This window comes from Cinclus cinclus, chromosome 14, assembly GCF_963662255.1.
Source record: "Cinclus cinclus chromosome 14, bCinCin1.1, whole genome shotgun sequence".
Classification (NCBI taxonomy): domain Eukaryota; kingdom Metazoa; phylum Chordata; class Aves; order Passeriformes; family Cinclidae; genus Cinclus; species Cinclus cinclus.
In genome coordinates this window covers 20,581,761-20,608,711 of record NC_085059.1, presented here as the reverse complement: position 1 = coordinate 20,608,711, position 26,951 = coordinate 20,581,761, and the positions used below count along the sequence as shown (strand labels likewise).

The window sequence follows — 26,951 nt, the reverse complement described above, 5'->3', positions numbered from 1 at the left end:
ATTCCACGTTCCCACTCTGCCTGCACTCCTCTTTTTTCCACCCAAGATGCACGATCCAAGCTGTGAAGGGCCCTGACACTCTGCTGACTCTTTGGGGGTGCAGGTGATGATGAGCAGCCCAGACAGACCAGCCAGTGTCCCCCCTGTGCCCCCGGCACCCACGGCTGCAGACCAGCTTGGGAAAGTCTCTGCAGCTTCCAGCCGCAGCTGTCAGAAAACTGAGTAATCGCATTTGTCTCAAGGGGATGAAATTTTAAAACTGCACAAAAACCCAAAGAGCAGCAGCCTCGTTGGTTGCTGATACTGGGTTATGCATTGTTCCTCCTCTGGACCCCCAGGTTCAGACAAGGGCAGTGACCACTCCAGACCAGCCCTCTCAAAGCCTCTCTCCATTGCTAGAGTCCATTCAGCCCGTTCCTCCGTGTCTTTCCTGCTCTGCCTGCCCCTGCCAGACACACAACTGGCTTTCCCAATAGGAAAAACACACATTGGCACAGCTCTCTGCTCAAGACAGAACTGCATGTGGACTTAGAGCCATGATGCCACCCCAGCCAGGGCAAGCTGGTTTCTACATCTGCCTTTGCTGCCCAAATGCACAAATCCATTACTCCCTTCCAAACAAAGCCACACTAACAAAAGATCATAATCAGGGAACTGAAATACCATTTAGAAGAAAATGGTATTTTTTTTAGTACATGCAGCCAGGGAGGGACAGCCAGGACCTGGGCCCCATGGAGCCACCACTGCTCCACTGACAGAGCACAACATCCAAGGCCAACAAACACAAATGCAGCAGGATTCACAGCAACACTGTGGATAAAGCCAGGACTTGGATAAACCTGGATTTAGTCAGCAAGGAGCCAGCAGGAGGTGTGCGTCTCACTGGTTTGCTTTAGCGTTCATCTCTCTTGAAACCAAGAACTCCCATTAAACAGTGGGAATGGGGGAGGAAAGGGAGTTTCTGTGATGGAGACAGGGCCATGCTGACTCACACTGGGATGACCATAAACCAGGCTGACTACCAGCAGCACTGCTTACACAACTACAGCCCAGGAACGTGGTGCCAGCTGCCCCATCCCTGGCACAGCCCCACATGGTGCCACCAGCCATGGGGAGAGAGGGGGCCTGGCAGAGGGGGCTGCATGGGGAAAGAGAGACTCATTCCTTTCCATAAACCACTGACATGAAAGAAGCAAGGGAAGCCATTACCTTCTCATGGTTTTCTATTAAAATCTCAATCACAATGTTCTGGAATTTGATGTCCATAATGGCAGCAACTGTTTCCTCTTGAGGTCGAAGCAGCGTCGGCCCAAACACCACACCCAGATTAGCAACAGTCATCAGGTTCTGCTTGTGATTATCTGCAACTCTGGGGAAAAAAGAGAAAGAGAATGAAGTAGGTGACGGAACTAATCCACAGGGAACCCCCTCCCTGCCTTCCCTGCCTCGTGGCTGGCACAAGGCTTACAATGCTGTTTACATTTTTCACGCTCCTGGTGAGCTCCTTGAAGGCTCAGCCATGTGGAAAAGTACAAATTTAACTGTTGTGCTCCTGGAGACCTTTCAGCATCCATGAATTGACTAATCCCATAAAACCTGAACCCCATGCCAGCCATTGAGCCTCATGCTGCAAACCACTCCCAGGAAAACATCTTGAATCATTAATGCTTAAAAACCCTTCTGAAAACAAATTGTTGGACCTCTGACACACACTGCTCTCCAACTCAATGAGTGACCTCATCTGTTCCAAAGGCCAACTCCTTCCCAGCCATTCCAGCACCAGAGGTCAGTTCCCTCTGGCCCAGCCAGGCTGGCTGGGAGGCCAAGGTGGGGCTTTGCCCCCAGATCCCCATGCCCCACGTGTTCCCTCCTCCATGGCACGGAGACCCCCCCCAGGATGGGAACCGAGGGACACTGGTTCACCCAAGCCTTGCTCCTCACCACCTCCATCTCTTTTAGTTCATAAGTGGGCACAGAACGGCTCAGCAAAGTGAAGCAGCTTCCACTGAGCATGTGGCACCCTGGTTAAGGTATTGGAGGGGTTATCCTGGAACAGCTCCAGTTGGCACCTGGTCTTAGAGGAGCAAAGCCCCAGCAGCCTGAATGGGACACGTGCTCTGCTCTGCCTCACCCCAAGGGGACACAGCAACAGGGACACAGGTAGGTACCCCTGATGCTGCTGAGTCACACAGGGACATGTGTGTGCCAGGACTTGCACACTGCTGGGTCACACACACATACTGCTGAGTCACACAGGGACACGTGTGTGCCAGGACCTGCACACTGCTGAGTCACACACACACACACTGCTGAGTCACACAGGGACACGTGTGTGCCAGGACCTGCACACTGCTGAGTCACACACACACACTGCTGAGTCACACAGGGACACGTGTGTGCCAGGACCTGCACACTGCTGAGTCACACAGGGACACGTGTGTGTCAGGACCTGCAGTGCAGCCCTGCAGCCCTGTCTCCAGGAGTCTTTCTTGTGGTTTACTCCTGACCTCTTCAACCAGGAAATGTGGTGGCTTCAAGCTGTGTGCTCACACAGTTGTAGCCTGAGGGGGTTTTGGTGTCTTTTCCTTCACTTTCTCTCCTGTTTCCCTGGACAAATGCAGCAGAACAGTACACACTCACTTGCTGGACTGACCCTAAAATTTATTGCTGTGAGTTTCTACCATTGATCTTGGGGTCAAGACACATTGATGTGCAAGCTCAACGTATTTCAGTACACTGGAAGCCCAGGCTGACTAAAAAGAAAAGTTGCTTTCCGTCCTTTTCCATCCAAATCTCACCTGAACTAGCAAAGGACTCATCCCTGCATACGTCTCCTGAGGCAGCAGAGGGGGGCATCACAAGGGGGGCTCAGGGACTCAGGGCTGCTGGCTTAGCTCTCCCCAACAGCACCATCCGCCCCACTCACTGCCTGGACAAGAAGCCTCATGCTGGTGCACATTTCATCCCTGGGGAGCAGGCAGAGCTGTCCCCTCCACTGAGTCTGTGCTTGGGATCCAGCCTCAGAGTGGGGAGGTCCTGGCCAAAGCTCTCGGGAGCTGGTGGGACCTCCCTCCTACCCATAACTCCCCCCACTGCCAGAAAGCTCTGAATATTTGATCACAGCCTGCTGGAAATCTCCAGTGTCAGTAAATGGCTGGGGCACATGGGCTGCCCTGGAGAGGGCTCTGCCACAGAGGCGACAACCTCAGCAGAGGTGATGTGCTGCCCACACTGCCAGGCTGGCCATCCCCATCCCCATCCCCATCCCCATCCCCATCCCCATCCCCATCCCCATCCCCATCCCCATCCCAGCCAAGAGCTCACCAAGCTGCTCATGGCCATGCCAGCCAAGCTAAGAGGGGAAACAAACTCTCCTTAGGGAGTCACAACCTCATGGAGCAGCAACAAAGGCACAACAAGCCCAATAAGAAACAATATACACTAAAAAATACTTATATGTGGATTCAAACCTCCCCCCAGTCCCACCCACATCACTCACAATTCCCAATGACATTTTTGCATTGCAAAATTGTATTTTGGACGCACATTCACGTGCTCCTAATTGGATATGGAAAAACGCAGCTGCAGTCCAAATGGTTTTCAAAAGCACTAATAAAATAATAATTTCAATGATCTTCTGTGGTTAGTAAAACAATGTTCATTTATTAAAAAAACAACTGAATTGATCTAAGTCGCACAAAATTAGGTGCCTCCATTTCTCATTACCGTTACCATGTCCTACATCACTCTAATAAATTGCACTGTCATCAGCTCATTACAGGGAGGCAGCTGAGCGTGGTCCTGCTAATTATTTCAGACTGGGCTATTAATGGGTCCCCAGGCAGGACAGGGTCCCAGAGCAGCCTGCCCAGGCACTGCCCACTCACCCACAGGGTGCTGGTTCTCACCTCCACCACCAAACCCCTCCTCAGTGGACTCGACTTTGCCTCTGGAAGTGTGGGAGCTGCTCTGCAGCTCTGCAATCTGGCTCCTTTCTGCAATAAACCTCAGTGGCTCATGAACTCCAGCTCTGCACCTCAGGTACTTTTCCAGCAATAGCCATCCCTGTACTGGGTCGCCACAGCCGTGCTCCAAAACATGATTCACCTTTCACATCCTTCAAATTCCCCATCCATTACCCACAGGATAATTTACTCTAAATTATACCTCTTTATCATCCTTTGTACTAGGAAATAACGCCAGTTTCTAAAGATGGGTGTTCTCAGCCCAAAGTGGGGCTTAATGCCGGGGCTCTTTGCAGGGACTGTCAGTGCTATTCCCCAGCTGCTCTTTAGAAGTTTTCCAAGCATCCACTGTATTTCCCTTTTAACCTGCTGTTTCTTTCTGGCCCTTGATGCACTCTGAGAGAACTGCACTGAGAGATTCTCTGAGAGAATCATTCATTTCTATGGGTCCTTTCTCTGCTCCCCCCTTCACAGGAGTCACTTCCAGCACAGGAGAAAGCAGCAACTAATGGAGGAATGTGCAGCACCTCTTCACTCCACTCCTGCTTGGGGCTCCCAGTGGCTGTCACTGGCTTTGGGACTCTGGGCTGCTCCTGGCAGCACAGGATGGTTCCATGTTCCTCCCTTGGGGATCAGCCTGGGGATGTGGGACAGGGGAGCCCCTTGGCCAGGGGAATGGCTGAGCTCAGCACTGCCTCACCAGCCAGCAGCTCCATGGACACCTGACCCACTTGGTGCTGACCCAGCACCCAGCTGGTGTCACTGGGACCGAGCCCTGCCATGCCCTGGGGACAGCACTGTCCCCCAGGCCATCCCCAGGGTGTCTCTGGACACTGCTCACCTCTCACTCCCTTTCAGCAGAACAAAGGAGAACCTCAGCGGAGTAAATCCATGTTGGGTGTTAAATTAGATTATGCCTGGGTTGCCTGGATACTGTATAATCACTGCCATGACCAAACACAATTTAATACGGGGTAATCGGTAGCCAAGGTTCAGTGCAGGGGAAGCAGGGAACAGTAAATATTCCAGTGTGGTCAGAGCTCCAGTGGGTGCCACAGGGGCTCCTGGCTCTGCTCCCACAGAACTCCTGCCTCCCCTGTCTGGAATTACTTCCTGCATGTATTTTATATATCTATTTATACATATGTATAAACTGCTGTGCATTTTATATATAAACATGTATTTTATATATCGAATGCATGTATCTGAATCTCAGCCAAAAGTGCCATTATTAGTTCAAATATCCTCCCTGATTCAGAACAAAATCCCTGAGCAAACAACCATTGGAAGGGAACAAAAGGAAAGTCTGGAGTGTTTCTATTTCCATGCCTGGGACAAACCTTTGTAATCCAAGTGCTTGTTGTGGCTGGCCTAGCAAGTCCTCATAGGATGGAAAATAATGCAGCTCATTCCTCTTGCTACAGGTAAAAATCCATCCCCTGTCTGCCACCACCAGCAGAGCTTCTGTTTAATGTGAAAAGCCAATCACACAGAGGCCAGCAATCCCCAAAATTGTTTAGTCTGCTCTGGGTAGTTGGATAGAAATTAAACACCTTTGACTCTGGACATAGAGGGAAGGCAAGAAGCAGAGGAGTAGAGGCAGCACGTTGGGTGGAGAGGCACCTGTGGCACCAGAGCCACCAGCCTTGCTCCCACAAAGTGTGTGCAGAGAATTATGGAATTATTTAGGTGGGAAAAGCCCTCCAAGATCACCAAGCCCAACTGTTCCCCCAGCACTGCCAAGGCCACCACTGATATCCTGAGGTGCCACATCTGCACAGTTTTAAATCCCTCAAGCAATGGTGACTCCACCACTTCCCTTGGCAGCCTGCGACAGGGCTGCACAAACTTTTCAAGGAAGGAATTTTCCCTAATTCCAACCTGAACCTCCCCTGCTACAACTTGAGGACGCTTCCTCTTGTCCTGTCACTTGTTACCTAGAAAAAGAGGCTGACTCCCACTCACTTGCCTACAACCTCCTGTCAGGGAGTTGTGCAGAGCCACAAGATCCCCTCTGAGCCTCCTTTTGTCCAGGCTGAGCCCCTTTCCAGCTCCCTCAGCTGCTCCTCACCGGCCTTGTGCTCCAGAAATGCCCCTGGGGCAGCACAGCCCCTGCCTGGGGAGGCTCAGCAGGGCTGGGCTTGGTCCAGCAGACACAGCTGGGACCCCACAGCCCCTGGCAGCCCCATCCAGCCCTTTAACCTGGACCTCACTGGGAATGGACAGGCAGACAGACACAGAGGATGTGAGCACACACAACTGGGGGCATTTATCAGACACAATCTAATGAGTTCTGGGAAATGTTCCTGGGTGCATTTAACTGATCCCTGCACATTACTGATTTTAATTGGGCTGAGGCTGATGAGCACAGAGGCGGAGAGGGAAGAGGGGCTGGGCTGGCCACCACTGAACTTCCCCCTCTCCAAGGGGCTGCTGGATCTGTGTCCCCAGCGCTGGTGACCCTGCAGCTCCCTGGGGATGACTCACTTCTCACTCAAACCCATGGTGGGCTCCCCAGCCCCGGGAATGTGTCTGATGGCTGGGAAGGCAGCAGGTGTTTATTGCAGGAATGTTGTCACTGGACCCCAGCACAGAGCTGGTGAAACCAGTGATGCAATTCCAGCTGCAGCAGCACCCACCGGTGTCCCAGGCAGCTAAATCACTCAATCACACATTCCTAAATCGTTCCTAAAAGGCACACGGGCATGGGAGAAGGTGACAGGGTCCCTGGTCTGCAGAGGCTGCTGGCAGATGGCCGTGGGGAAGCAGGGAGCACAACCAGCTCAGCTTCATCTTGTGTTCAAAAGCCATGTGGATGTGGCACCTGGGGACATGGGCTAGTGGTGGCCTTGGCAGTGCTGGGGGAAGGGTTGAAGATGATGATCTTAGCGGGTTTTTGCAGCTTTAAAAATTCCACAATTCCCAAGCCAAAGCACACAAGCACAGGAACACCACCATGCCTTCATCGTGCCTGCTCGTCCAGGCCCTGGACATGCCTGTGCTCCTCAGGCTGACCTGGATGCAGGGAGCTCTGCAAGGGCCAGAGGAGTCCAGAGCAGCAGGAGCAAACTGGGCTCACTCAGCCATACAGGGAATTGGGAATACCAGGAATATGGACAAAGCCCACTGTGTGCAGCCAGGCGTGGGCTCAGCTCCACAGCTCCCCCAGCCCCACTGCTCCAGAGAGGAATGCACATGGAGGCCAGCAGATCCAGGAGGAGGACAGATCACCAGGGAATGGCAAAACCTCCCAGTGAAGACAAGGGGACACTTGCTGAATGCAAAACCCTTGCTGCTCTCGGGTTCCCTGCTCAACTGGGACCAAAGCTGTGCCTGCACTGATCCCAGGTGCTCTGACTTGCTCCAACAAGACTGGCTTTCTCTCCCGGGCGGATCTGGCCACAGCTGGATGCTTGGGTTCACTCCCAGGGAAAAAAAAAGGGGCTCGTGTTGCACTGAGAAGCCACTGAGGCCAAATGTGAGGTTCAGTATCGGCGAGGCAGATCAGCACAAATACCAAACGTGCTGTGACTTGCAGGGAAACACGCAGGGAGCTCAGCGCTGCTCCAGCTCAGACTGAGCCAGAGGGGCTCCAGAGCCATCCTCTCTGCCTTTGGGCAAGCTGAGCTTGAGGGGGATCTCAGAGAGATCCCAGTCCTGCTCACCAACCTTCAGCCCAGGGCTGAGTGGCAGCGGGCTGGCACATTCCCTGTGCCCAGCACATTCCCTGTGCCCAGCACAGCAGCACTGCAGGTTTGCACTGACAGCCTGGTGAAAACCACAGGCACGGCCAGAGCTGATGTTAAATGTCACCATGGTTTCCACCTGCACAAACACAGCCAGCAAAGGGGCCTCACACCCCAACACCCCTGGGGACGGGGCTGAATCAGGGCCTGCCATGGCTGCAAACTGTGCCACTGCCACCCCAGTGCCAGCCCCAGTGCCTCAGCAAAGCCCTGCTGCACGGGCAGGTTTTCCTCCAAAACCTCACTGGTGCTGTCACACTGCAACAACAAACCCAGATGGGCAGCAGGGCAAGGAGAGCCCAGCACAGCAGGTCTGGGTTAACAAGGAATCCTTTGAAAGATCTGGGCAAGCGCCGTGCCGGAGTCTCCAACCTGCTGCATGGAAAACAGCCAAAGTAAACGGGCTCCCAGAGAGCCTCCCTGAAGCAACAGCACCGGGGTGAGCAAGTGCAGCTCCCACAGCCCCACAGGGAACCATTCCAAGGCAGAGGCAGCTCCAGGGCCACGTGCAGGAGGTGCCTGGTGCATACCTGCACCTTCGCACCACGGCAGTGGCCATAGGGAAGAGCAACAGAGGGGGGGTTGAGCTTTTTTCCCCCCCTTAGAGGTATTTTGGACCTCATTCATTTCATAAATGCAAGGTTGGAGCTCATCCCTCCAATATACTAAATTCCTAGAAGACAGTGTTGGAGGAAAGGGAATATAGGAAATAAGCAGCTTTCAGAATTAATGTGAACAACAGCAGAAAAATGTTTCTCTTGCCTTCACCAGTGGGACAAGGCTGTGTCCAGTGATTGGAAACACCCCTCACTCCCTCAGTTCTGAGCCTCTGCCACACATATATGGGTTGGAACGAGATGGCCTTTAAATGTCCCTGCCAACCCCAACCTCTCTGTGATTCTGCAGGCCAGAGATCACTCAAGCATCCTGGCAAATACTGCAGCCCAGAGATATCTTGGCAACAGTGATTTTTAGTCTCCTTTCTCCTGCTGAAAGGCTGTCTGACTCAAATCTCTCCAGCTGAGTTTGGTTCAGTGCTGGGTCTGTTCATACAGAGCAATCAAGGGATGTGCTCATGAAGACATCTCCATCCCACTCTGTCTGTGGGGACGGCGCAGACACCACCACAGAGACTCCAACCAGTTACTGGAAATCCTTTGCCCACTCTTGATTCAATCTCTTTCCATACCCAGTTTCAGTTTCACTGTGATAAACAATTAAAAAGAATACAGACAATTATGTGCTATCAACAACCTCTATCCAACAACACTAAGTTCAGACACAAGCCCACAAGAATTTACACCTGAGGAACGCAAAATGCCTGGTGCTGCTCCTGGAGATCCAGGAGGAGCTTGGCAGAGATGTTCAACCACAGAAACTCCTCAGCAAACCCAGCAGGTGCTTTGTTACCAGCTGCTAAATCATCATGCCAGGTTGGTGATGCCAGCTTTAGTCCAAGACTTCCATTATTCTATCTCCAGACTCGAGTCCTGTGCAGGATGTGGGTGCTAAAGAACCTAAGGAGAGACTGCAGGCTCTGGGGCACATTCCCCTCCAGCTAAAAACTGGAGGGCCTGTTTATATATAAGGACCTTTTGGAGAAGCATGGAAGGAAAAGCTACCAGCACCCACACAGCTGCTCCAGGGACAATCCAGACAGAGCAGGTTAAAAGTTCATTTGCAGAAGCAGAACAAAACCTTCTGCTAATTTACACATTACAGGAAGCCAAGCCCAAAAAAACCAGTGAACACCTACAGGGCTTTTTGTGGTGGTTTGTAATTCTGCAGAATCTCATATTAAAAACAAAAGCAGAGGAGTGAGAGGGAGGCAGAGCTGGCAAGGGCAGGCACAGAGCACTGCAGGGCTGTCTCTCCTCTGCAGAATCATCACTGGCTCCTCCACCAAAACACCTGAGGGACAGGAGAGCAAAGGGGAAACCAAAGGTGCTGCTGTTCCCCACAAGGCTCTGATACCTCCAGCACCAGAGCACAAATCACAGAATTGTGGAACAGAATGGGTTGGGTTGGAAGGGCCCTTAGAGCCCAACTCATCACAGCTAAGGAAAAAGGAAAAAGGGGTAAAAGAACACAGCATGAACCTGACCTGGGTCAGCCAAGCCCCAGGCAGGATTCTCCAGCTCCCACAAGGCAGCACGTGCCTACAGGGAGTCTCCTTCCATGTCACCTCCCTTTTACTACCCACAGGAGCACTCAGATCCTTTGGGTCACTTAACTCCAGGGCTTTGACTGGAGCCAGCACTGTTGTGATCCAAAAGGAGCAGAAACAGGCACTGGGCATAAAAGTGGCATTCCCAAAGGCAGCATGGAGGATGAGACTGCCTGGCCCAGCCACCCCAGCTCAGAGACAGCTCCCAGTTTGCTTCTGGCAGCCAAATCAGGTGAGCAGCACATGAGAGCAGAGCATCTCAGAGACCTCGGTGGCTAGTGGAAATTTCCAGAACGTCCTGGACAAGAATGACTTACTGGAAGCAATACATAAATCAAGCAAATGAATAGTTACCAGACAGCAGCATAAACAGCTGCCACGGGGATGAAATCAGACCTGCTGTGCCAAGAGACTCAGCCTCCTTGCTGGCTGCACCTTCAGGGGAAACCAGCACAAGCAGCCAAGGAAAAGCACATTCCTGGGGGAGCTGCCACCCCTGGCCCTGCACAGGTGCTCTGGTGGGGTCCTGGAGCTGCTGGGCACAGAGGAGCCGTGGTGAGCACTGAGCAGCTCCTGCAGGGCTCTGCAGCCCCGAGCTGCCCCACGCCGAGCAAAACAAACCTTGTGGTGTATTTTTAGGCAGAAGACCTGGAGGAATTTTTTCTTCTTCTCCTTTGCCAGCAATCCCTGATTGAGCAGTGAGCCCCCTGGAATGTGCCAGGCTCTGTGTCCAGCCTGTGGAGGGTTTTGCTGGATCCCCATTAGCAGCTGCCCTGCAGAGCCCATGGAAACCATAGCCCTGATGAACAGCAAACAAATTGTGCAGGAGATAACAATCACTGTCATCTTGGTTAAAACACGTAAACTAGAAAACACCACCACAGCAAAACCAAAGGGAACCAGGGAGTGGTGGTCAGGCCACAGCTGGGAGTGATTAGAGATAATTAATTCTGCTAAACACACGTACACACAGCTCGGCTGCAGCCTCCTCCATGGCACAGGAGGAGTGGGTGCATGGATCAGGGGTTGTGTGGTGCACTGATGCCAGCCCACAGAAGGGGCATGAGCCTGGAACCACCTGTGCTGGACAACCTGCCACCAGAACAAAGCAAAGCTCAGGTGTCAAATTATGGCCATGCACGAAAAATAATTCCCTAAATGCTTGAAATATAATCAGAGTGAAATTTCCCCTGCTCTGCACCTCCACAGCATTGACTCCTGGGTGAGAAAGTACAGTACAAAAGAAGAAGGAGACAGGATGATATTGCAGGTTCACTAACAAAAATGGCAAATTTCTGCTACCAGCTCCACTCCAGCAGCACCACAGGCACCTTGTTTCACTTTGGCTTATTTGGCATTAAAACAAATTGGTTTAATCACAGAATCTCAGACTGGTTCAGGCTGGAAGGCTGAAAGGAGCAGGTATGGGGGACTGCTCCTGCTCTCTGGGCCACAGTGAACAACTGCCTGGACATATGGACACGAGGCAGAAGGCAGCACAAAGAGGAAGAAATAAAAATAATTTTCTATCAAAATGCTCCTTGTCCTCTACCCTGTCTGTGCCTGCTCCTGAGATTTGTCCTCTCCCTCCTCTGTGGGCCCCTCTCACTGCACCCCAATTCTGTGGCCCCAGCTGCCATGGGACCCACCACAAGGGGAAGGGCACTACTCAACCCCTCCAGGGCTTATCCTGTCTGGTACTGGGCTTAATAACTGCCTTTTTTGAACATTTCATATTTCTTATCAGTTTTATTACTGTTAATAAAAACTGCATCTTTGTCACATGAGGAGCCCCACATCCCTCATCAGTGCAGCAGAGCACGTACACCCCAACAACACAGAAGTCAGAAACCACCCATGACAAGCTCTTTCTTTACTTGAACGACTCATCCCCAAATTCTGGTTTTATTGTCAGAAATCTCCGCAGCAAGACTGTGGGAAATGTTTTTTTAGCTCATCTGATAAACATGCAAATCTTGATTATTCATACGTTACTTAAAATAAAAAACCCAGACAGAAACAGAGGAGACAAACCCCTCCAAGCAGTGCAGGGGCAGCCAGAGGCCTTGGCTTTGCCCACGCTGGCTGTGGGTGCCCATCTCTGAGCAGCACCCAGACCTAGCAGGTCCCACCCATCCAGAGCATCCCCCCGGGGCAGCCAGGCCCCTCCCTCCAAACATCTGCTGCAGATGTGAAGGTTTATCTCCATTCTTGTCTTTAATCTGGCTCAATGGCACTGTAGCCTCAAGCAGCTCTTTTAGACAGTAATGAGCCCCAGCTCCTAATCTGGGTGCTGCCCCTGGATCTGGGTGCTGCTCCTGATCAGAGCAGGGGCTGCAGGAGCAGCCCCAGAGGGATGCTGTGAGCCCATGCCTGGGGCTGGCTGTGCCTCTGTCTCTCAGGCCAGGATCCCCCAGGAATGACACCAGGGCTGAAGAGCTCATCAGGCTCTCACTTCTCAGCTTCCTGCCCTTCTCTAAGATAATTTTTTTCCTATTAAATAACACCATGAGCTGTTTCTCTTCCTAAAATAGCACACACCACCACACACAGTTTGTTTTGTTTGAATTCCTTCCCCACCAAAGCAGCACAAATCCCACTGTAAACCTGACTCCACATCTCTACTCCATCATCAGGTTTTTCCTTTAGATAGAAAACACTGAAGCAATTATGGATTTCCTGCACATACAAAATCACAGAATCCTAGAATAGTTTGGGTAGAAAGGGACCTTAAAGTTCATCCAGATCCACTCTTTGTCGTGGCAGGGACACCTCCCACTGTATCCAAGCCCCAGTGTCCAGCCTGGCCTTGGGCACTGCCAAGGATGCAGGGGCAGCCACAGCTGCTCTGGGCAGTCCCATCTGGCTGATGGATGCACCTGGAACCACTGGGCCTTGGCTTCAGGCTGTAAGTGCAGAAGGTTTGAAACCAATACCTAAACCAGCAATTTGGTTTTTAACAGCTTTACCAGGGACCCCATGGAGAAGACACAAGACCAGGCCACAAGAAAGCATCTGGAGTTGTATATAAGCCTATTTCAAATATCATTTGTTATTTTTTTCTTTTAAACAGATAACTAGGATTCTTCCAGATCTCCTCCTAAGCAGTGGTTCCCCAGGTCCCCCAGTCCTGCCTCAGCCCTGCTGCTCCTACAGCACTGGTGCAAGGGCGGGTCCAACCCTGCAGCCTTGAGGCTGCCACAAACACCCGATGATGCTTTCACTTCCAAAACACTAATCAAAGGTTTCCATGGGAACCTGCAGGAGCAGGAAGAGGATGGGAAATTACAGGTCAGCTCTACCACCGAAAGAAAAAAAATTATCCCATTCCTTCGCCCTCGCAAAGTTTCAAGGTAACACAAAAATATTGATTCACCAGGGCACATAAAGGCAGAAAATACGCCCCAGAGTAGTCGTTTGTCGTGCAAAGAAATCGCTTTTAGTCCTTCAGTGGCAGGTTTGCTCTGAAACCACGTGAGGGGCTTCACATCCACTCTGCCTCCTGGACAGCCTGGCCAGCCAAACCCACGCCAGGCCATTAAAACAACACGAGGTTCCCAGGAGCAAATGGGTTCCTGGTGCTGCCACGGGGCTGGGGCTGGCAGGGGAGCTCCTGTCCCTGATCCCTCCCTCCCTGATCCCCCCCTCCCACCCCACTCGGTGTCTCAGCCCTCACTTCACTCACACGCAGGTTTCCAGTTGCCAACCAGATATGACTCAGCACCACACACACACAAGGAAACTTTTCCACCACTATTGACTTTCAGAGGAAATGGAAAAAGGAGAGAAAAACACATCAGTCATAAACGTACTTTGCCAAATGGTTCATGAGCAAGTGCAGCATCTGCCTGTTTTTCTCTGGGAGCCGATGAACGAGACTGTGGATCTCTGACACCCTGGACTCCTGATTCTCCAGCTCTGCAAGGAGAAGAGGTTTTATTTCCACATTAGGGGGTTGTTATGGGAAGAGGTCTAACAGTGACCCTGACAGATATCCCAGGGAGCTGCTCCATCCCACACCCAGGCACTGCAGACACTCCCCACGGTGCTGCTCCTTCCTATCAGCTCCATCCAGCTGTTTCCAAAGGAAGACACTCAGTGTGAGAGGGTGAGCTGAGAGCAGATGCCACGTGAGCAGCACGGTGAGCAGGGCAGTGCTGGCTGCAACCAGCCAGCCACTCCATTGAGCCACTCCAGCAATGGCAATACGAGCACATTCCCACTTCCAGTGTGCCCAGTGCAGGCCTGGCTGGAGCACCTGGTGCTCCACAGGGTGGTCGGGTCCGTGGTGCTAAGTGGGAGCTGCTGGAGGAGGCCAGCATTGCCATGGCCACGGACCACGGGGCTCTCCTGACATCCCACTCCCAAATCCACAGCCTGCACGGCTGCCAACCTAAAATGCCCTGCTCCCAGCAAAGCCCCTTCCCCTGGGCAGTGAAGGAAACATGGCCCAGACATCTGCAGCAGCAGTGAGCCCCTCAAACACCGTGCTGCACTTTAACAGCAGCCCCGTGCTCCAGCACCATCTCTGCTTCCTCCTCCTCCTCTGGTCACCTCCCAGGTGAGCCTGCCTAGCTGCAGCCCTGCTCTGCTGGCCAGGACACAGCCTGGGAGCACAGTGGGGAGGCAGCAGGGCAGGGGGGATGGCAGCCACCGGCAAGTGAGGCTCCTCTTTGGGAGCGGGGCCATGAACACCAACAAACTCACTCGCTGCTTTGATGAAGCTCCTTTGAAACTGGTACATCATGAGGGGCCCTGGGAGCATTCTGGAAGATAAAAAGGAAACACGTACAAAACACATCTGAGGAACACAATCCACACTAAGAAAGCTTTGCCCCTGCAATAAACCCAGCTCCATTTTGAAAAGGGCGGAATTAAGCAACACCAACTCTAATTAATTCCCCCCATCAAGAGTAAGATCTATGCAAGGACCTTTGATTTATTCACCACTAAACTGATCTTTAATTTTAGCATTCCTTCAGTAACACAGCTTCAGTGCATTACTGAGCCCATGGTTTCCAAGTAAGTTTGAAAAATAAATTTAAAAGATAAACAAGTCTAGTTGTAAAACTTTCCCAATCCCCATTCCCATTGTCCCCTCCCACTGCAGCATTCAGAGGGACACACTGGTGCTGCCCACATTCCTCTCTGCTTTGCCAACAGTTCAGACTCTGGAGCAAAGGTTGCCAATCATGCAAAATTCTGTGATTTTCTAGGCTGAGATCCACCAGGCTAATTACACTTATCACCCTAATTGGATTTAGGCTCTCTCTTGTGCTCCCTCACTCTCTCAAACACAACCCAGCACACAGCAGTCACTGAGAGCAAGGAGCTGTGGTCACAACAGGTAGAAGCATGTTGTAGAAAATGAGATGCTGCTGGCTGCCAACACCCAGTCGTGTTGGGAAGATCCCCAGGATGATACTGGCTCGCCTGACACACAGAAATAACTACAATAAAGCTCAGCACCAGGTCTGGAAAAGCTCTACAGCCCCTGGCCTTACACAGCACTGCCCTCCCCTTCCGCCACATGCTCAGAAGGTGGAAACCCAATGGGAAAAGCTCAGGGAAAAGCTTAAATCAAGGCAGGGCATGCAAGGATGAGCTTTTAAAATAGTGTTTGTATAATACGTGCATCTGTCAGAGCTGAGTGTGTTCCCCAGGTCCTGCACAAGCAAACTGGAAAGTCAGGGAAAAGCCAGAATAAATTTCCCAAGAGCAGTTTCTGCTGTTTCTATAAAAGTGCTGTTGTTAAGGGTCTGCAGTAACAGACAGTAAAATCCCAGGCCAGCACCAAACACCTCCTGAAGCCAGGTGAGGCTTTTCTCCTTACCTCAGGTACGTCTTCAGTGCACTAGTAATGGTCTTGATCTCCCACTCTGCACAAATCTCCGTGTCTGTCTCTGTGGCTGTCTTGGGATCTATGGAAAAAGACAAAAAAGCAGTAAGTGAAAGACAATTCCAGCTCGTGCCAGCTCAGCTGTGTGGGGAGCCCATCACACCCCATTTTATTTGCTATTCCCAGCTCAGGACACGTCTGCAGGGGCTGGGGCTCACCACCCAGGACAGGCCAAACTCACTGGCATGGGAGGAGAGAAAGAAATTGAATTCTTCATCCCGAGCAAGGACAGGGGCAGTGTGGCTTGGAGGGTACCAGGACACCAGGCACAGCAGCCTGAGGTGCTCAGTGACAGCAGTGACAGCCAGGCACAGACACAGGGACACAAGGACACTCTTCCCCACAATGGCCAGCATCAGCATCCTGCAGCCACCTCCCCACCCAGCTCTTGGCTGGCAATTACAGACAGAGACACCTGCACAGTGACCTGCACAGCCACCTCACCTGCACAGTCACCTGCACGGCCACCTCACCTGCACAGTCCTCACCTGCACGGCCACCACCAGGCCAGTGGGAAATGGGCTCAGGCACCAAACCAAAACCCAGACAGTGACAGCTCCGAGCTGGGGCCAGGAGCACCAAGCCAAGGCCACCAAGACCAAGCCAAGACCACCAAGACCAAGCCAAGGCCGTGGAAAGCCAGGCATGGAAGTGCCCCCTGTGCTGACCTCTCCTGCCTGGCTGCTGTTCCACCGATGCTCTTTGCTAGCTCCACCCTGGAAACTCAGCCAGGATCCTGCTGCCAACAGAAGCCCAGGGAAGCCCCCGTGGGGTCCCACCAGTGCCAAGTGTCCCTGGGGAGCAGTGCAGGTGCTGGGGCTCCCGCTGTCCCCAAGGCCCAGGGTGACACAGTCACAGCTGCTAACACCGTCTGCTCCCACGGGCTCAGCTCAAAGGGTTTTTTGCCTTTTCACAGACACAAAAAATGCACTTTTTAATTTTAAAGCCCCATGTAAGCATTGGGCAATTTTTAACCTACTTAAGAGAATGCTGTGAATAGAGTTCAGCTTTCCCTCAGGGCAAAGGGTTTATTTTAATTAAAAAAAAAAATCAAGAGGTGCTTGGAAAAGTAAATACATAAGAAATGCATATTCACACAAAGATCACGTGTGTCTCAGCAATCACACAAATGACCTCCATCCTCCTGACTCAATGACCAGAAAACTTCCTTTACAAGGAGAGAATTTTAACAGAGTCAAGTTTGGCATAGTTAAAAAAAAACAAACAAACAAAAAAAAAAAAAAAAAAAACCAGAAGTTCCATCTTTAAAAAAAAAAAACAACTTTTTAACCGAAGTAGAACAAACAAGTCCAGACCGTGCATCTTTGCAAAGGTTCCCCCAGCAGTTTCTAGGCAGAATCATGGAACACGAGGTGAAATTCCACAGTCGGTCCCATGAAGAGGCTCAGAGCAGTTAATCAGCTCCCCTTGACCTTCAAATTTATGAGTCTGCAAGAAGTTGCTGCCGTGGGCTGCAGCTGCAGCATCTGTGTCCCCAGGCAGCGATGGCAGGCAGCGCTGCCTCCCCCAAGGACACACTGCCACAGGAACTGGGGCCAGGCTGGAACCAGGGGCTGCAACAGCACCCCCAGCCCATGGCCAGCATCAACCCTGCAGCTGCTCTTTGCTCATCTGACATCTCCCACACACTGCTCCAGGCTGGGGGGAACACCTCATCACCCCAGTGTGATTATCATGGACAGAACAGTCTCAGGGGTGACACATGCCAGCAGTGAAGGAGCCCCCACTGCCAGCCCTTATGGCCCACGTGGAAAAGGAGCAGGAGCAGATCAGCTGCTGTAACTCACCTTGTGCAGAGCTCAGACCTGCTGGGGCCCCCACAGTGCCACAATAAGCCCCCCCATGGGAGCTCCTACTGCTGCAAGTTTGGTTATTTGGGTTTTGTCCTCGTTCTGATGGCACATTGATGCTGGGGAGACGATCTGCCCCCTCGGCAGCCCTGGGAGCATCCCCCCGCTGCTTCACCCCAGCCTAGACCCCGAAAAGATCTGCCCTGGAACCCAAGCCAGGGGCTGGGGCTGTCCCTGACCCTGCTGCTGCCACAGGGAGCCCACCACTCCGACCTCCTGCAGGACACCTCGTGCCAAAGCCCTTCCCAGCAGTGGCACTGACACCGGCGCCGGGAAACTCGATCTTATTGCCATTTAAACTGTATGTGAAGCAGGAACACTGCCCACATTCATTTCTAAATATAAGGGAAACCTGACAGTGGAAGCACAATTTGGCTCCTCCATTCAGCAGGAGCCCCGAGGGCAGTGAGAACAGATGGGGTTTGACAAGGGACACGTTTCAGTGCAGCACTGACTTCACACAGCCCAAACACCGGGGTTGTTGAAGATTTAATCCCCCACAATTTGGAGAAATTAGGGAGTCCTGGCTTTGCAAAGCATCCCAAGGGATCAACACCATGGGGGATTCCCAAAAGGGGTCCCACTTCCAGCCCTGATCCTCCTCCAGCAGGGCTTCCAGCACCAAGAACCCACGAGGACACACCAGGACAAAGGAAAAGCACCAGCGATTTATCACCTCCTTATGAGACACAGGGCAGCAGCTGAGTGCCTGCAGCGGCTGAGGAGATAATGGATGCTGGATGGTGTCCAAAACTGAATCCCTCCCAGCTCTGCAGAGCTCAGACCAGGCAGGTTTGGCCATCTGTCACAGCCCCAGGATGAGACCAGGACTGACACCTTTGTGACAGCAGAACGGGGTCCACGGCCCTGCCACCCGTGGGATGTGGTGGTGAGCACCACCAGAGGACCTGGCTATGCACCTGCCAGGACCTGCCCCGGGGCACCAGGCCAGCCTGTTTTTGCTCAGCAGCGCTCCTGGGTCGATGCTCTCCCTGTGCCCACCGTGTGTGCCACGGGACAGTGCTGGGTCCCTGCAGCCCTGGGACCTTCACATGTCCCCAGCCTGTGCCAAACTTCTCTAATGACAGCGTCAGCCACCAGCTCTCGTGACTGCAGTGAACTTTCCAAATGCCACAGCAAAGAGATCCCCCGTGCCCTTCTACTCCCATCACCTGGATTATTTATTTTTCACAGGTTAACACTGCCAGCTGTAACAGCCACCATGGGCTTTGCTCACTGAACACCTTAATGGTGGAAAAAGAAGGAGGAATTGGAAGAGGAGAAGGAAAAGATGTTGAAACACAAGAGAGGAAAACCTTCTGCAAGAAGAAATATTCAAAGAAAGGAGCACTGGAGTTTTGTGAGGACAAGGAGAAGGAAAACATGTAGCAAAGGAAAGATAGTAAGTGAAGGGAAAGAAGAAGATGGCCAGAAATGCCACACATTTCCCCCAAGGAGTAACAAACAAATTCCATAGGGCATTAACAAATTACTAAGCATTTGTTTCCCTATTCCTACAGCTATTTCATCGTGGTTTTGCCAAGTCTGAGCAGCATCAGACAGGACTGGCTAAGGGCAGCTGCCCTGCTCCAGCCCAGCTCTCTTCTCTCTTCCACTGTTGTGTCTCAGGCATGTCTGGACAGATGGACAGACTGGTCCAGGGCTGCAGCTGTGGGATGGAAATGCTCCCTGTGAGGTCAGGGCTGAAGTGGTTCTGTCCACACAGCCAGAACAAATCTCTGCTGTGCCAAGGCCCAGCAGCTTGTCTCTATGGAGCATCCAGAACTGCAGGATCCAATGCCTCAGCCACGAGGGAAACACAAGCTGGAAAACTCTGGGCAAGACTGAGATAAACAGGCACGAGAAAGTCCATGGGGAAAGCAAGAACAGCCACAGGCAGCACGCAACATCCAGGAGAAAATAATTTCAAAGGGTGCTGGGAACAAGGGGGCAGATAGGAGATGAAAAGCCAAAGCTTTCAGCTATTTCTTTTGAAGATTTTGGTTTGCACTTGGGAAGGCTGCCAGAACTCAGAGCATGTGTGAGCAGGACACCAGTGACTGCAGCAGGACCTGGTGGAGCCAGACCCTACACGAGTCCTACCTTCAGACCTGCCCACAGTGCCCAGCACCTCCCAGTCTCGACCAGCACGTGGTCCTGAGGGCACAGTCACCACCATTAGGGACCCCTACAAGAGCCTCTGCTCCTGCTTGGCAGGACTTCAAAGCAGCACAATCTGCTTGCCTTTAACAAAATTCCAGATACTCACCCATTAATATACTCAGCAGCTTTTGAACTCTGGAGTTCACCCCCACGATCCGGTAGAGTCCCTGCTCATTGATCCCTGGGAAAAACAAGGAACTTATTAGCAGAAGGCCACAAGAGCTACTAAGATCTCCTTCACTTCTTTGGCTTCTCAAATAAGTTTTCACCAATCAAATACAAAGCTACAGAAGATGGTAAAATTTGGGGTTGATATCAAGGTTTTCACATGTCCTGTTCTATTTCATTAGAAGGGTTACCCCCAGTTAGCTCAGGAAAAAGGATCTAAGGACACTTTGCCTCCTTCCCACAGCCATGGCAGCCCCATGCACCATCTGCACTTAACCAGGACAATTTGGGAAAATTTTACTGTGTCAAGTTCTTCAGGTTGAGGTCTGAGCCTTTTGCATCTGACTTCCCCCTGCGGGGCTGGGACAATCCCAGCTGTATACAAGAGAGATTCACAAGAGGCTTTGGGGATGGAATCCCACATAAGAGGGCGTGCTTGGCTGCATTCCTGCAGAAAGGATGCTGAAGTGAACACCCCCTTGGGTCCTGTCCCCCCTTTTGCACACCCAGAGTGTTATTTCCTAACTCTGCCCCATGTCTGTGAGTCCCTGCTGGCCCAGCCGTGGGGCAAACGCCTCTCAGCATCAGCCTGAGCACGTTACGGGTTCATCTGATGTGGGGTTCATGAATCATTCTGTCCATGCAAAGGGCAGGAAAGCAACTGCTCCACTGCCAACAGCTGCCCCAGAGCTGCCCTACCTCTTGTTTCCACAGCGTGGATGCACTTCTTGATGATGCTGAAGCCGATGCTGTCCAGCTGGGCAGCTGCAGGGGAAGGGCAGAGAGAAGTAGTGAACAGCTGGCAGGGCAGGCTCTAATAGGGAGCAGCAGGCTGCTCCTGAATCCCTGCCATCCCAGCGATGCCCAGAGCTGGAGCAGATAAATGAGGGCAGAAAAACACAAGTACAGCAGTTTGTACCAGCTGTAACCCGGGCAAACACAGGCACTGATCATCATTCCAGCCTCCACATCCCTCTGAACCAGGCCCTGCCCTGGGCTCTGCCAGGCATCTACCAGTGCAGATGGACAAAAATTCATTTAGGATCAAAGTGAGATAACCCAAATTTGTCCAGAAAGTTGACAACTGATTGCTCAGAAAGAAATTAAATCAAACATTTTGACACAAAAAAATCCTTGAAAATGGCACATTCAGGTGGCCTGCCTCTGCCTGAGAGTGAGATCTAAAACATGCGAGTTAATGGGACGTACAACTCAATTTACTTGTGCCAATGCAGGTTTTCACTTCTAAATTCAAGGAATTACCAATACAGGGACCCAAACACCTGCTGGAAGAATTCACCCCACTGAGAGCTTTCCACCACTGCCGGGAAAACACTGCCCACAGCCAGCTATTTGTTATGGAAAATCAGTTCCTCCCTACAGAAAGCTTTGGAAAACCTTCCACAGGGCAGGAGCCCCTCGGAGAAAGGTGGGCAGAGCCAGGCTGGGCTCCAGACCCTGGGGAATACCACGATGGGAGAGACACAGCTCGTTGTGTGCAGAGCAGGGCAGGAAGGGAGCGTGCCCAGGGCTGGCAGTGCCCTCTGCAAGGCACGTGCAGCTTTCCCTCCTTGGCATTCCCCTGCTCACATTCCTCCATCCCTGACCCACGGCTGCTCCAGGGGCAGCTGCCAGCTCACACTCACACGGAGCAGCCCCTTCCCAATCCCTAGCTTGGAGTCCTCTGCTGGAGGTGGGCTTTGTCTGGTGGATGGCACAAGGACCTGAAGCAGTGCAAAGGAAAACAGCTCTATTATGTTTTTCTGGGCAAGCAGGCCGAGTGCTGAGCCAAGACAAGCACACGAGCTGCAGGGTGCCTGTGCCACAGGACGTGAGGATAATCCAGAAGCTGCAGGGCCCTTTGCTGGGCACCCTCAGGGCTCCCAGTATGGATGCAGCATAAACCCAACGTGCCACCCGTCAGCAGGGCACGGCTGATAAACACAGGGGGACCTGAGAAGCTCAAAACCGTGCTGTGGAAAATCTCTTCAGCAGGTCTGATGAGCCTTGGCTTGGCACTTGCCCCTGACCTGTGGGTAGCCCTGTGTGGTGCTGACAGTTGGGATCACTGCTCCAGGCTCTCTGCCATCCACTGGAGGTGCCAACCCACCCCACAGAACAGCAGTTTTCCTTTAGCCCCTTGTGTGTTTGGGCCCCCAAGTATGGGTTGGAAAGGGCTTGGAGCAACCTGGGATAGTGGAAGATGTCCCTGCCCACAGCCAGGGCTGGAACTGGATCATCTTTAAGGTCCTTTCAAGCCAAACACATTCCATGATTCCATGATTCCACATCCCTGCAGGGCTCACCAACCCCAGGTATGCAGGGCTGGGATCCCAGCTCCCTGCAGCAATAGCAGGAGGAGGAAACCCAGCAGTGCCTGTGCATGGAAGTGACCTGGCATAATCCCCCTAAGCAGATGAATAAATTCTTCCACTCACTGTCAAGCTCTGGATCAGGAAAGGTCAGGGATTTATTTGCAGTAGTTATATCCAGAAATAATATCTGATTAAATATCCAAAGTGCCATTATCCACCCTTAAATTTAGCTTTTAATGAGCATTGTAAAAGCTTGATTTCCCCTCTCTCAGAGCATCTGCTCTTTATCTCAGTCATTTACCAAATGATTGGGTGCAGCAATGGTCCAGATCAAAGGAAGATCTGGATCTCCTGCTGTCCAGATCACAGATCCATGGAATCATCTGGGTTTGAAAAGCCCCCCAAGGTCATCAAGTCTAACTATTTCCCCAGCACTGCCAAGGCCACCCCAACCCCTGTCCCCAAGAGCCACATCCACACAGGGATGGGAAGATGTGCCAAGGCTGGACAGCCCTTTCAGAGAAGGAATTTTCCCTAACTTCCAATCTGCCCTGTCCCTGCCTGGCTGAGGACAAGTGCAAGAGCCTCCCTTGAGCCTCTCCCTCCTCAGGGCAGGGTGGGAGGCTCAGCTCCACACGTGGCACAGGCTCTTCCTCCAGCAGCAGCCTCCAAGGGGATGCACTGCCCAGGCTGTACTCCATCCCAGAGATATTTCACATCAGCACAGGTGATCCACATCGCCTGAACAGCAGCTGCTGCCCACACACCCCCACACTCATCTGACCTTCAAGAAGCACCTCATTCCAAGTACTACTGCATTGGTCTCACCCCGTTCTATTTTTGCTAGGCAGATTATTTCTATTTAATCCATTAATTCCTTTCCTTTATGCTGATGTGACATATCAGAGCATCGGGAAGGGGGCAGGAGGGCTGAATCAGCTCTGCCAGCCTGCCTGGTTCCAGCTGTGAGTCAGGGCAGTGCAAGGTCACAGCAGCTCCTCTGCCTCCACACCACACCTCCTGTGTGGTGGGAACCATCTCCGGTTTGAATCCGTACAAAGTCATTTTGGAAATGAGAACCACAGAGGAGGGGGGAAATCATGAAGCAGAGACCAGAGGAATGAGATTTCAAGTCTTACCAGAAATGAGTTTTCAGGGCTGTAACTACCAGTGAGCTGCCAAGATTGGGAAAGGAAGACTGAGGGTCAGATTAGGTGAGAGAAATGTAAGAAGTTTTTTCTAGTGAGGGTGGGCAGGCCCTGGCACAGGCTGCCCAGAGAAGCTGTGGCTGTCCCTGGATCCCTGGAAGTGTCCAAGACAAGGCTGGAAGGGGCTTGCAGCAACCTGGGATGGTAGAAGGTGTCCCTGCCCATGGCAGGGAGGGGAAGAGAGGAGCTTTAAAGTCCTTCCAACCCAAAATATTCTGTGATTCCATGACTGTGATTGCTGGGAAGGGCACTCAGATAAGGGCACAGCAGCCAGGGCAGCCAAAGGACTCAAGATCTGTGAAGAACTTGAGAAAATAAATACTTTGATGGGGTCCTGAACTAAGGGGGAACCAAGTAGATGTGAAAGATGGAGAAGGAAATGGTGGGAAGGAAGGGAAAGGAGGAATTTTGTGCTGCTCCATGCAATAGGCACGAATGGCCTGGAGGATTTGTTTCCACAGAGCAGGGCAAGTCCTTCTGGTTAGCAAACTAGAGCATCTAAATTCCCCTGGCTCTCCTGGTTCAGTGACACCACCCAGCCCCTCTGCTTGGCTTCCTCCCCTCCACAGCAGATCAAGATAAATCACCCACAGGCCCACAGCCATCTGGCCACACAGCAGGGCAGAAAAACCAGAAGCTCTGCAAAATTACAGTGTCCTGAAAGTGCCACCACAGCACTGAGAGGCACTTTCAGCCTCCCATAAGTGCAGGCAGGAAAAGCAGAGGTATAGAGGCTCCAGGGTCAGGAGTTGCATCCGGAGCCACTCCATCACCACACTCATTTCAAGTCCTTAGAGGAAGATCCTGTATCGAGGGCTGCTGGCAGAGAGCCAGCTGCTGAATCAATCTGAGAGTGGCTGGGGAGGCAGCAGAGCTCCAAACCAGAGATTTAATGAGGCTGAAGCAGTCAGGCCCAGCCCAAGCAGAGGGTTTGGAAGCACCTCCAGCCAGGAGTCCCCACCTGCTCCCAGAACCCAGGAAGGACGGACAAGGAGCAGACAAGGAGGATCGTTCTCATTTTTAAGAGAGGCCATCAGAAACCAGCAGGTCCAGAGGTGGCTGTGTGCAGGGACCACAGAGCAGTGACAGCTCGTGGCTGGGCAGCACAGAGCTGAGCCACTGCTGCCTCTGCACCTCACAAACTCCTTCTGGCCCTCTGGGAAAAGAGACAAGAGGAGCTGTTGTGGCAGAGCTCCTGCCCCAGGGGCATTGGCCATGCTGCCCTGAGCTCTGCTGGGCTCACCTGGGAGGGACAGAGCCAGGTGATAGATGCAGGAGAAGAGGAATGATGCCAGAGAGGATCAAAGGGAAGGAGAAACCACAGAGGAGAGAGCAGAGAGGGGGAAGAGACTGCTTTGTGCAATGGCTGAAACGGGTGTGAGGAACATTAGCTGCAAATTACACCAATTATTGAGAGAAAAATGCTTCGGCTCCAGATGGAAATGTGTCTGAGGCAGCAGCAAAATGAACCAAGCACTGAACGTCAGCCTGGGCCTGGCCCTGCCTGACTGGTGGCTTTGAGGGAAGCAGGGAAGGGATTGGGCTGGAGTATGGCAATTATGGCAAATCGAACCTACTGGGAAATGGCTCAATTAAGGGTTTTAAAACACAGGACGTAAGAGGCAGGACCAGGTGCAACTGGTAAGAGGCAGGACCAGGTGCAACTGCTCCTCTACGAAGAAAAACAAGTGTTTTCTTGACCCAAGGCTTTGATTGCCTGAACTGCAATAAAAAGAGCTTTTTTTATTTTTAAGGGCCCTTGTTAACAGTCTTGACGAAGCAGGGCCTCCTCACTGCTACATTTCTGCTCCAATTCCCCTTTGGAAAGACACACTGACCCTGCACATTCTGGCTCAGAGAGAAGAGCTGGCTGGTCCCAGGTGTCACCCGAGCCCTCTGCTGGACTTCAGGAGCAGGTCCCAAGGCCACCAGACCCCTGCGGTGCTGCTGGGGCAGGGACATGGGGTGGGGCAGGAGGGGACACACCCTGAGGGGTGCAGGGAACTGCCTGGCACTGCTCTCCGTGGTCCCACCAGCAGCTTTCTGCCCCTGGTCCCTGCTGGGTGCCACACTCAGCTCTCCCTGGGGTCCCCACACTGAGCCCTGTGTCCCCCCAGCACAGCCCAGTGTCACCAGCATCTCCTGCTGCCCCCTCCCACAGCTCAGCCACTTCTCAGGGCACAGGCTGGAGAAGAAATACTCACTGCCTTCACTCTGGCTGTCCTTGTTCGAGTTGTACACCTGGAAAACACAAGAAGAAAATCTTATGAAGATCCTGGCTGCAGCTGGGCTGGGACTGCTGGCACAGCTGGTGTCACCACAGTGTGTGTGCTGCCAGGACCTCCCCCAGCAGCCAGGTCCCCAAACACCACCATGACCTTCTGCACACAAAGGCTGGGCTGGCCCAGCTCTGGAGTTATGTTAAAATATCGACTAGGACTGCTGCTAAAATGAAAGAATTCAAATGGGATGGAGCAGATAAAAACAGAAATTGGAGGTTTCTAAACAAAATGAAGGTGGGGTTGGACTAGATGACCTTTAAAGGTCCCTTCCAACCCAAACTATCTCAGGATTCTATGACTCCTCTCCTGAAAGACACAAATAGAGGATATAAACCTAGAGCAAAGCAGGCAATTCCCTCATGGGCATTACAGGAACCTCTGGTAGGTGCAGCTGGGGCAGGGAGCAGGTACCACCCTCCTCAGGTACAGCCTGAGCAAACGAGCCAGGCAAAGAGCAGCAGAGGAAAAGAAATGCCATTAATTTACAGAGGGCAAGAAGTGCAGCAGGATGAGGCACTGCTCACAGCACAGCCACCAGCAGGACTCCATCCTCCATCCCAAGCATCTCCAGCCTTCAAATATTGATGCTCCTCCTCCCACCCCAATCACCACCACAGCTTGGCTGCTGGAGATTAAAGTGGCAATTCAGTGGATGCAATAAAAAGGGAAAAAACACTGGCAGATGATTATAATGACGATATGAGGGCACTTTAAAAGCCCAGGATAATACCAACAGCAGCTGTAAGAAGATCAGCCCTCAGACCAGTTGTATTTCTCCAGCTCAAGTGAGTAAAATGGTTTAAAATAATTCTTCAGTGCTCAGAGTCCCACCAGGAGCACACACACATCCCAGCACTCCAGCAGCATCCTGGATGTGGCTGAGTGGCATCAGTGTGGCCACAGAACAGGACAAAAGGCTGGTGAAGCTGCTGGGAACAGGGCTGGGAGCCCCTTGCAAAGGGAGCAGGGAGCTGCCTGTATCACATGCTGCCTCCCAAAATAGCCAGGGCAAGGCAGGCTTCCAAAGGCCATGTTGATAGCAACACTCAGAGCAACAGCAGGAGAGCTGCGGGCTGCAGGCAGGGCTCTGCTCCATGGGATCCCCCCCCTGACACCAGCAGGATGCTCTGGATCTCCCCCACATCTCTCCCCCTGAGCAGCTCCAGC

The 26,951-nt window shown here is 52.3% G+C and overlaps 1 protein-coding gene across 2 annotated transcripts in view; it reads right to left on the bottom strand.

The window, feature by feature from the left end:
- The window catches only part of ARHGAP26 (Rho GTPase activating protein 26), a 104,354-nt gene that overhangs the window by 32,832 nt on the left and 44,571 nt on the right, over positions 1-26,951 (bottom strand). For both annotated transcript variants that reach the window (XM_062501958.1, XM_062501959.1), the window contains exons 12-18: positions 25,707-25,743; positions 20,679-20,744; positions 19,918-19,992; positions 15,712-15,799; positions 14,586-14,644; positions 13,691-13,796; positions 1,210-1,369 (exon numbers count right to left, since the gene is read on the bottom strand). In XM_062501958.1, coding sequence (XP_062357942.1) covers positions 1,210-1,369; positions 13,691-13,796; positions 14,586-14,644; positions 15,712-15,799; positions 19,918-19,992; positions 20,679-20,744; positions 25,707-25,743 — 591 coding nt within the window. The remainder of the gene's footprint in view (positions 1-1,209; positions 1,370-13,690; positions 13,797-14,585; positions 14,645-15,711; positions 15,800-19,917; positions 19,993-20,678; positions 20,745-25,706; positions 25,744-26,951) is intronic.